Source organism: Macadamia integrifolia, chromosome 11, assembly GCF_013358625.1.
Source record: "Macadamia integrifolia cultivar HAES 741 chromosome 11, SCU_Mint_v3, whole genome shotgun sequence".
In the NCBI taxonomy this organism is placed as follows: domain Eukaryota; kingdom Viridiplantae; phylum Streptophyta; class Magnoliopsida; order Proteales; family Proteaceae; genus Macadamia; species Macadamia integrifolia.
This window is the reverse complement of record NC_056567.1, coordinates 32714536-32725714: the sequence shown is the minus strand read 5'-3', so window position 1 is coordinate 32725714 and position 11179 is coordinate 32714536. Positions and strand designations below refer to the sequence as shown.

The following is an 11179-nucleotide window of genomic DNA, read 5'->3' as shown; positions in this document are numbered from 1 at the left end:
TAAACAAGTAATTAACTCTTCAACTACCTTCTTAATGTTAGTTAAATGCACAACACATACAGAGGCAGAGCAGCTTCACTTCCTAATTCCTATCTAAGCAAGCAGAAGGAAGCAATTCAGATTTAGTTGCACAAGAAATAAGACAGTTGAAGAGTGTAATCCCTCTAAACAAAACCATAATTAATATTAACCCCAGTAGTCCAGTACCTGTTTAGTACACTTTCTTGGAGAATATGGTGCGCAGGTTCAAGAGGCTACTCCCACTACCACTGTTACCGGTGGCGCCGCTGCTCTGACTGTCACTTCCACCACCACCACCACTACCATCACCAATGGTGCCGTTCTCGTCGCTTCTACAGCTCAAATGCTGGCGATACCCGATGCACATCGGAACATTCAAGTTTAAAACCCTGGTCCTAGAACCACCGCCACCGCCACCACCGACATTATTCTTGTTCCGGCGAGTCTCTTTTGTTTCCTTCTTCCGACCCTTATCGGCAGTCTTAACCACAGGCTCGGAACTCCTGGAAGCCCCTTCCTTATCGACATTTCGAACTCCTCCCACCGGCTCGGTCAAGTTGGAGCTCCTGACGCCGGAACCTCCACGGCGGATCTGCCAAACGGGGCTAGTCCTTCCGAGATGGACCCCAACTCTGCCAGGACTATTCGGCCATCTCCTCGATTTGGACTCGCCCGCTGAGTTACTACGAGAACAGGGCGCGCTACTCACCTTCCGGGTCGCCGCCGCAGCGGCCAGCTTCGGCCTGTTGACGCTATTCCCAGAGGAGCGGCTCCGCGAGAATGGCCATAGGTTGATGTTAAGCTCCGCCCCGCTAGCGCCGCCGCCGCCGCCGCCACCACCACCACCGCTCTTCCTCTCTTTCTTCTTCGCCTTGTCTCTGTCTTCGCCGCCTTGGGAGGACGTTCTGGCTGTTGTTCTCTTCTCTCCTATCTTGAAAATGTCCCTCCATCGTTTAGATGTAGAAAACCCAGTCGTTAACTCGGGCAATAACACGGCTGAGGACTCTGGTCCCGGTCCGGGTTCGGACTCAGGTTCAGGATTAGGAGTTTCTGTATCGGCTTTGTGTTGTTCTTCTGGGTCCGGTGGATCAGAATGGTGTGGGAGGAGGTGGAGAGGGAGGAGGACGCCGTCGACGAACAATTCGTCGGCTGAGAGGAGTTGGGGTTGTGGGAATGAAGGGTTCCTAACCATCCAGAACTCGAATTCGGATGAGTTGGAAGCACTGCTTCTCCTTCCACTACTGCCTGGAGAGATGACTTGCAAGGTTGATGAGGGAGAGGGAGAGGGGGTGAGGGTTTCTTGATTGAAGATGGGTTTCTCCATTGATGAATGGAACAAAGAATGAGAGAGAGAGAGAGAGAGGGAATTATGGAACTATTGTGGATGGTTGGTGGGATCATGGGATGTGGGAAGAAGGAGGGTGGTGTGAAGTTTCTCTCTTTTACTGAGATCAGCACATGGTTCCATGCAGGTGACCCTACAGGCATTTAAAAAAGGAGGAATGAGTAGTTAAAGCTGTCTGTGAGAGTGAGAGTGAGAGAGAGAGAGAGAGGAGGCCAAGAAAGCAGGTGCAGACAGAGGAGAGAGAAAACTGAAAAGAGAGCTTTTGGTGTGCATTATTAACTGGAACTCTGGAACTTCCTTCCATTATATTCCCATCTAATCTAAGATTCTTAATTTTATATTGGGTTGACACAAAACAGAGATGAGTAAAAAAAAAAGAAGGAATAGGAAAGATTACTCCTTTGACGTCTAATCTACAGTGTAGTATAGTATAGAATAGACAAACAGTAAAAAAAATTTAGCAGGGAAGAAGTTGCAGTCCCTGTGGACATTCACTGGCTTGCTGCCATACAGCATGGTCCACTGGCGAACAAGTCACTCGCGGTTAGGCAATGGCTATTGTCTTATACTCTTCGTTTTTTGATGTCACGTTAGGATCAATCAACACAATTACCAAAACAGGTTCGACACATCTTTTAATTCATACAAATTTGTTGAGTTTTACTAGGAAAGCTAACGAGTTTTAAGTGGAGATCTTGGTGATAGATTGCAGTGTTAATCTTTTCAAGGATTACTCGAGGTGTGTGTAAGTTGGTTTAGATAATTCGATTAAAAAAAAATCTTAAAAGAAATTTAATATTACAATAAGATTTTCCCTCCATTCAATTTAAGTTCTTAAATTTAATGTTTGACTAATCCACACTATTTTTTAGATATCCAATTAATGAAATTATCTTATCAGTCTTCCACGTGATAAAAATAAAGTATATGTTTTTTTCAAATAGGTTAAATATAATTTTTCACATTTTGTAACGAATAAGAGAAAAAGAATATTACCTAGCCAGGTGGTTCCTACAATCATATTATTGTCTTGCCCTGTGTGAAACTAAAAAAATTCTATCCAAATTGATACCCGTGTGCTTCTTGTCAATTCACAGGACTAGGGAGTAATATCTTACCAAATTTGACTCCTTTCCTGAGCGCCCATCGCCCAGGTTTTGTCCATGGTTTTATGGGCGAATGCTAACAGTTCTTGACGCCTCCTCTCAAAACGTTAGATCATTACCTGGTACCATGGCGCTCGTCCAGGTAACTATGGACTCATTTGAGCAATGGGAACTTAGGAAAGGAGCTGGATCCCATCTTACCCATATTGAAAATATTGGTCATCTAAATAAGTATTGAAAAATTGAATCGGATCCATTGATACATAAATTAAGTTTTAGGCGTTTTTTAGCTGATTTCCCGATCTGAAATCAGCTCTGATCTGAACATTTGGTTCTAAGTTCAGATGCTTTCTTTTTAATTATTGGATGGCAAAGGTCAGATATGGCCTAACCAAGAGATAGCCTACTCTTTCTTATAATAAGAAATAACATGGGAAAAAGGTTTCTTGCCCAGATACATGAAATGAAAAATAACAACTCTATAAATATTTTCTTGTGTGTTTTTATTGGTTCTTGCACACGTACATGAACTGCACTGCCCCGCAGAAAACACTTCCCTAAACGATATATAATTGTAATTACATTACAGCTGGTGATGATTGCATATAATTTAAGGCACTTCAAAGGGTTATCTGTGGCATCTACACATCATTTTCCTAATAAGTGTGAAGAGGAGGTATCTTATCCCATTCCATGCATTGTACCATGTAGGTGTACAGGTCACAAGTCACAGGTAAGAAGGAAGCAAGGAGTAATGGTGTTGGGATTAAAGTCTTTTGGTTGGTGGCTAAAGAAAAGAAGGTTTGTCAAATCGAAAGCACCAAAGAGTGGTCCAAAGGAATTTCCATTCCGTGTGCAACAGAAACCTCAAATCCAAATCTAAATCCCAGCAATTCAGCTATACCAACAAAGAACCCATGCTGTGCACAGCCTTTGGTGGGGTAAGTGGCCAAGTTCTTGAATTAACATAACACTAGACACCACATTAATCATATAATAATTCACCTAACTCTAATTATTCTAAATCAATTCCAAAATTAATCAGATCAACTTTCTTATCCCTCTTCATCCGCCAATGTCAGTTTCCTCAGGCATGTGTTCATTGATAAAGTGTATATTCTTGAACACAAGTCGACTAATTGTTGGGATTCCACACGAAAGCAACAGTTCCATATGGGATGTGAGCAATTCTATGTGAAGGCTTATATGGACTTGGGTGTACCTTTTCTTTATAGGTTAGTTTTTAAAAGTGAGATTTACCTTGAGTCCTAATTGGTGGCATCAGAGCCAAGGAATGACAGTTCTAGAATATCTCCGAGATTGGAAAAAAATCCCTCGAAAAAGCTTTCAATTCATATTCTCCTGTGGAGGAGAGATTGTTGGGATTTCACACAAAAGCAATGATCCAGCTAATCCAAGTAGCCCGATGTGAATACCTATACGAACTTGAGTGCACCCTTTCTTTTAGGGCCTGTTTTTAGGGGTGAGTTCTACTTGAGTCCCAACACTGACATCAAAAGCTGGAAAGGATCTACCAGGAAACATAAAAAGACCTACGAGAATTCAAGATCAGAACCTAAGATAAATAAGATGATTTCCAAACAGATGAAAGTCGGTGCATCTAGCAAAGAAAATTAGAATACTCACAGAATTTGGGAGCAAACAAATTCATCCAATCCATCATTTTTTTTACCCAGCATCAAGCACCAGCTAATCATTCCCAGGATTAAACACTGTTTGGATTGGGATTCCACAACTACAAAATTGTCACAGTAGTTCATCTTATCTTGAAGAGAAACCAAACTCTGCAATTTAACTATTGAAGTGATTCGACCAGACAAAGGTGGGGAGATCATGAATCATCTGTTCATTCATGAAAAATGTAGTTTTCTACGAGTCATGGAAGCCCATAAAATCTCTTTGAGATTCTGCCAAGGTTATGCATAAATTGGAAGTACAGATACATTTCTTTTCGGATTCAGACATGTCAACTGTGTAAGGGTGGGAGTGCTTTAGAAGAAAAAGTAATTATTTACTATAGAAGATGTGAAAGCTTTGTGATTAGCCACCACTTTCATCGAACATGTGATGGATGAAAAAAAAGTCGTTGTGTATAGAAAGGTCTTCACTGAAGGATGCCCCACTTTCACTCACAAAATAGACTAATCCTACGTATTACAAACATAAAAAAAAAGGTAGGTTCTCAGACTTTTCATGTTTTCAGGAATAAATAACCAACTGAATGAGATTTGAAAAGGAATTTTTTTTCTTAAAAGTTGACCTAAGCTGTCAAATTGGGTTATTTCAGTAAAGATGAAAACCAACAGTGAGTACTCTAAAAACCCAGAAAAAGAAGAAGAAGATGGCAGTGGGCTTCTAAAAACCCAGAAAAAGAAGAAGAAGAAGAAGAGGGCAGTGGGCACACAAGGTGGAAGGAGATACATGTAAAAATTCACCCCAACCCCTTGCTTTTTTTGAAGAAATTTTGCATAGGCATCCAATATGGAAGCTTATTAATGTTGCCACGTGTACATCAGAAATGGGCGTATTGGTTGATTAAATTTTCAAGAATTCCTATGCTTGAGCTCCGAGCTCCAACAGCAGAGTGTGACTGATGTCATTTGCTGCAGGGCCAATAAACTGGATGGGACCTGTACAAATCACCAGAAAAGCAAAAATAAAGTGAATGAGTGCAATAAAGTGAGTCTTCACGGATAAACTTTGCATCAAGACTCAAGACAACAGCCTTGCAAATCTCCGATTTCAACTTATTCTGACAAGTGATAAGTAAATCTAATGGATCACAAACTAGTTACAAGAAGTACTCAACCCAACACAAACGAATCCAACTCAGCCGAGTTGCACGTCCCCAAAAGTACTAGGAAATTAGTGAGAAGTTCATCAGATTAGATAACATACCTGGACTGACGTATCGATTCTTGATGGCCCACTCATCCCGCATGGATGCAAATTTTTTGAATGGTGCACCTGAAATTTTTCCATAATTAGATAAAACTTGAATGCTGTGTGGGAATAGAACCATGCATGTGCACCAGTAAGAAAGCCACAGATGTGGTCCAGACCTGAAACCTGTTATATACTTTTATTGATGTCAGATTCAACCTTATAACAATAAAGGAAGCAAAAAAGTTGGAATAAAATGACTGTTACCTTCAAGTTCAACCATAGCCTTCTTGATCACAGGCTTGAATTTTCCTGCAAAGAAATCAATCTCTTAGAATTTTATAGATAAGACGTCATCAAGGTCTATACCACCACCGAACATTCTAAATCTGGATTTAGAAATTTAAGAGGTTGCAGCGTGGATTTGAACCATAGATAGATGATTGCATAACTGTGATATGATGAAGAGGGTAGGAAATATATACCATGTCTCCTCTCCACATCCATTAATGAAGTTAATGCAGTCCCCCCAACAGTCCATTTTTCAACAGGAGCACTCAAATTCCCCACCTGAACATGTATCAAAAGATAATAATAACATATAAATAAATAGTCAGAATTTTAAAAGCTTTGCCTGTGGAATCATTGAGAAAAATAGTACAGCTTGAATGAATCAAAATAGAGAACTAGCAATGACAAAAATAAATGAATGACCAAGAGAGGGGAAAGGGCTAAGAGATAAAACTTGCATGATTGAACCACACACCGAGGAGATGAGTCCCGTCTTTCCAGAATGGAGGAGTGCTCCAGCACCATAGCCCAGTGCATAGCAGTATGTAGAATCAAAGTTCGTTGGCAAACCACATCTACCCTCATAACTACAAAATGAAGAAGGCGGAAATTAACACTAATTATAGAGATTCCATATACTGTTACTCCTACAGAACACCATCAAATATCTGTACCCATTGGGTAATCCCCAACTCTCAGCATTACCACAGTATAAGACCATATTTTTTCTTTTTGGGTAAAGAGTACAAGACCATATCAGTCAAAAGAAATCTCTACAGTATCACAAATTACAATTTTAAAAAGGAGGGGGTGTTAAAATACCACTTTTAACCCTAAATGATAGTTACCCAAAAAAGTGAGACTGCCCCTTGAACTGGCCCTTGTAGACTCCCTTCTTTTTCCTTTGCTTCAACTCAGTTTCAACCATTTGAATAAGCATTTTTTCTGTCTCGATTTTTGCAACCTGAGTGCATAATATTTATAAAAGATAAACACACATTCAAAATGATATGATAATATCCAAACAACTTGAAACACGCTGAAGAACAAATGTTCAGATCTTAAAGGGCACATTCAAATGACGATACCTGAACATTTCCGTGTGGATCTCTTTCAAGCATCAACTGCTCCTGAATTTCATCTGGTAAAAATTCAAAAAGCTGATTAGATTGATCTGTAAGTTTCTTTCTCCATTGGCCACCTTCATCAACAACCTCATGAGCTAGGATTTCATTCAGCTCTGCAATAAGTTGTTGTACCTGCAAAGGGCACATAACTATCAACAATCTCAAAATGTCGAAGGATAAGAGATGCATCGATCAACACATTAAGATCTTAGGTGCACATGCCATGGAGAACTGTGTTTATGATTTGAATAATACCTCGGGAATAAAATCAATTAGGCCTTCTGGTATAAGTATAACACCATAGTTATGGCCAAGCCCTGCACGCTTGCAAATAACATCTGTAATGTAGTCTGTAACATTTTTCAGTGTCTGTTTTTTGGCAGCAACCTGCATATGCATCATCAAAGAAGTGTAAATGGTACAATTTCACAATGAAGTTTTCAAATTTAAGTTTATCCAATAGATTAAATTTGAAGGATCAATTGCCGAAAGCAAAAGAAATTATGAATATTGTCAGACCACATTGTTAAGGAAGTACCACCCAGGAAAAGATAAAGAATTGCAAAGCAAGAAAATTTTTAATGGGCTGTCAACAGATTATACATAAGCTTGCCAGCTTGGGTTGAATTATCCATCATAAAATGAAAATAAGTTGAAAGATTCTATCAAAGCAGAGCAATAGATGCTAGCATGTCATTGCTTTGGGAAGGACTGAATATCTTCCATCTGTGTTTCCTGGCCCTTCACAGGAGAAAGGGGCTTTCCCAGCAAAATCTCTTCAGCATATGATGAATTGAAAGGAGTGCAGAGACTATAGCTTACATTGTCAATACCATGATTGACTACCCCACAGTTCAAATGTTTTATGTAGTCAGACGTTTATATATTTTCTATAAGGGGCATTTTATATTGCTTCTTTACAAATGGTTGGCCAAAATGGTTTCACAAGTGATATGTAATTAAGAGTTTAAACAAGAGGAGTAATATGTATCAGGAGATTCAAGAGATACCTCTTCTCCAATGATAGTAATGTTTGGATGTGTCTGCAGAGCACATTCCAATGTAATGTGAGAAGCTGCACGCCCCATAAGCCTCACAACTGCAGAGAGAAAATTATAAATAACACCCAGAGACAGAAAAGTAAGCACAGAGAGCACATGAATAATCAAATTGATATAGAATTCTCAGGTGAAAGGGACTGGAGAATTTTGTTTCAGAAATATTCTTGACAGAACAATGACATGTCTAAAAGAGAGAGATGTAAAAGAGTAGCAAGATAACAGCTCTCCAAAGCATGCTTTTATAAATTAGAAACTGAATTATCCTCGTGAGATCCAAACAATCTACCCAAGTTTCAGTTAATAAATAAAACATCAATAGAAGAAGCCTTGATAGAAGAAGCATATCAAACGCTAAAGAAGTCAATAAATCAAAAAGAACTATTTTATAGAAATAAGTTTCTACACATCGTTAATCCAACAATTTCTTTTTTCAAAGCTCAAAAAAAATATTAATTGAAACTTAAACCAGAAGGTATAATGAAAAGATCTCTTAATGAATTCATTAGTCATAAGGAACAATGTCAACAGGAAGTAATCAGTAGAATGGGACATGGATTTAAATGAAGTTAACACTCAAGTATAACACATTCTATCCCATTTTATCCAAAAAGGTTAAGAGGAACCCAAAAGTCTTCTGTTGGAAGCTAGGCAGAAGCATCAGTAAAATGAGTTAATTGAAACTAGATCAGTTTATTGAGCACTAAAGCAAGTCCCAGCAGAGGATAGATTCCGAAGCATAACTAATGATTACCTGAGTCTTGATCAGATCTTACATGAGTTTCTGATCTACTCAATTTCCAATTATTTTTCCATCCTACCAGAGACAGCATTACTCCATTCCAAAGAAAATAGCTTTGATCAGTGAAATTAAACTTTGGGGGGGGGGTGAATGAATGGTAGAATTTGATGAGATGTACTATTTAAAACCAGAAAAATTACAGAAGTAAAATGGCCTTTCTTTTCCCTGTATTACACATATCAGTGAGACATGTGTCAAAAAAAAAGACAAGGAGAGAACGGATTGATTTGTTCTGTATATTCAGCACCCTTTTTTTCCCCTGTATTACACATATCAGTAAGACATGTGTCAAAAAGACAAGGAGGGAACGGATTGATTTGTTTCGTATATTCAGCACCTGATTCAATACAGGTTTGGAAATGTGTGTGCTGTGGGGATCACAGTAAACCTCACAAAACTGCTCATATATAGACTTTGAACTGCTTATTATGAACTTTACCAATAATTAAGTATGCATTTTAATCTACGAGAGGTTCCTTCTCACAATCAGCATTGAGCATTATGGTACCACTTTAGCAGAACTTTTTAAAAATTTAAGCAGCTCAAGACCAGATACGGAAAAAGTATACCACAAAAACCACACTATGGAGTATATCAGAACAAGTCATCTTACAATGGTAGTATTTCCCAGTAGAGCGAGCATCGATCATCACATTTCCTATCATTTCTGCATATATCTGCATGTCAGAGAAATCAGCACATCAATGAATCTTTGCACAATTGCACTTGGCAATATGCATGTTAAAGGAACATTAAGCCACTCTTTCATAATACAATATCAGTTTGAGTCCATATATATATATATATATATTTTGTTACTTTGAGCCAATACTGATTAGTCACTAAAGCATAAGATTGAAGGCTCAACCAGAATGGCTGACAATTGAAAATGGAAATTATTCACTCCACTAGTGCAGGAGCTGTAAAAACTAATAAGGGCCAAGTAGGGGTTTCTAGAAACATACAAATTACGAACACTAAAACATAAATTGCATGAAGATACTTTGCTCATTTTTTAAGTTTCAATGACCACAATGCTATGAGATGGGTACCACTGAACTTTTTGTTTTTGGTGGTTCCTTAAACTTCTAGTAAATTCATCCAAAAAAAAAAAAGTTTCCACTATAAAATGAAACCATGGGCTATTTGGATACAAATACTTCTCCTATAAAATGTGTTGGGTACTTACTTAATGTTCCAAGTCATATACCATTAAAGATAATTAAAGAGGTCCTGTAAAAACTAAAGATGTGAAAATTGAACCACCACCACCTTGCATGCAGTATCAAATCCAAAACTAGTCGGGACCTCCTTGCATTTCAAATCACCATCAATGGTCTTCGGACATCCAATCACCCGGGTCTTGATATTTTTCGCTCTGATTATTCACAAAGAACCAAACTTGCATCAACAACGCCTTCATATCAATTGCATAACTAAATAGAAACTCCATACCCTAACCACAGCAACATAGAAGTCTCAAAGAAAGAACGTGCCAAAGTTAATCGGCAACAACATACAGATGGATTATGAAAAATTACTCATAAAAAATGATCATGTTCTCTTCCGAAACTGAAACATTCCAGCAATAACCCAGCCTCATATCATACCTAAAGTTTTCAGCGAGAAGGCAGGCATTTGTATTTGAGTCATCCCCACCAATAACAACAAGCCCATCCAAATCTAGTTTCAATGCTGTTTCTTCCGCTTGCTTAAACTGAAACACAAAACCATTTGGATTCAGTTAGTATAGCCCTTGGGAATCTAGTGAGAGTCAACTTGGTCAAATTTCACAGTAAAACAAGTAGACCTCCCAATAAAAGTACCTGCTCTGGAGTTTCAATTTTGTCCCTTCCACTACAGATCATATCAAATCCACCCTGTTTACAAAAAGTCAAAGTCAACTACAACGGTTTGAGATGAAAATATATAGAAGTATTCATTCTAAACAGTGCAAAGTTTTATTTTCCAAAATAAATGTCGAATATGTAAAAAACACAACATGCATTCTATCTATTTTACTGTATGAAGATCTCAGATGCAAAGAACATAGCAAGATACAATACTAGTGATAAATGAAATTCATTAAAGAAATAATACGTGTGCTACATAACGCTTAGACATGCATACTGCATGAGGATAAAATTGTTTTGAAATAGGTAAACATGCATACCGCATGGTGATACGATTAGGACCAAGTTTTCCTTAAGCCACGGTGAAAGAGGAATTCCTTCACCGATGGCCATCATTGCACTTGGATAGATGCCTGGGAGCAGTGAATGACATTTCTGACCTCCAACATGGTAGGGGGGGTGGAAATATGACCTTAGATTCATGGGTGAATCCTTCACTCAAAACTTTCCCCATACAATTATGTTGAAGTAGGTAATCCTCAATGCTGCTAACACAATTTTAACTGCCATAAATGCATGCATATAATGTGCAGGCATACTTGAATTCAGTCCCTCCTCACTGCAAATGTAGTTTACACAAACCCTATCCCCTTCCCCCGCCCCCCTCCCCAC

The 11179-nt window shown here is 38.6% G+C and overlaps 2 protein-coding genes across 2 annotated transcripts in view; both read right to left on the bottom strand.

Moving 5' to 3' along the window:
* Positions 1–1591, bottom strand: LOC122093251. The gene has a single exon (XM_042663537.1). The coding sequence runs from the start codon at positions 1343–1345 to the stop codon at positions 212–214; it is 1134 nt and encodes a 377-aa protein (XP_042519471.1). The 5' UTR covers positions 1346–1591; the 3' UTR covers positions 1–211.
* A 3124-nt stretch (positions 1592–4715) lies between these two features.
* Positions 4716–11179, bottom strand: part of LOC122094407 (pyrophosphate--fructose 6-phosphate 1-phosphotransferase subunit beta) — a 7919-nt gene continuing 1455 nt past the window's right edge. Inside the window, exons 4-16 of the mRNA XM_042665198.1 lie at positions 10481–10534; positions 10265–10371; positions 9927–10032; positions 9268–9331; positions 7805–7893; positions 7050–7181; positions 6756–6926; positions 6516–6631; positions 6143–6254; positions 5862–5946; positions 5644–5688; positions 5392–5460; positions 4716–5123 (exon numbers count right to left, since the gene is read on the bottom strand). Of these exons, the coding sequence (XP_042521132.1) occupies positions 5047–5123; positions 5392–5460; positions 5644–5688; positions 5862–5946; positions 6143–6254; positions 6516–6631; positions 6756–6926; positions 7050–7181; positions 7805–7893; positions 9268–9331; positions 9927–10032; positions 10265–10371; positions 10481–10534 (1227 nt within the window). The 3' untranslated portion in view covers positions 4716–5046. The remainder of the gene's footprint in view (positions 5124–5391; positions 5461–5643; positions 5689–5861; positions 5947–6142; positions 6255–6515; positions 6632–6755; positions 6927–7049; positions 7182–7804; positions 7894–9267; positions 9332–9926; positions 10033–10264; positions 10372–10480; positions 10535–11179) is intronic.

Coding starts and splice junctions, on each gene's coding strand:
- LOC122093251 (XM_042663537.1), bottom strand. CDS start 1,345: ATGGAGAAACCCATCTTCAATCAAGAAACCCTCACCCCCTCTCCCTCT.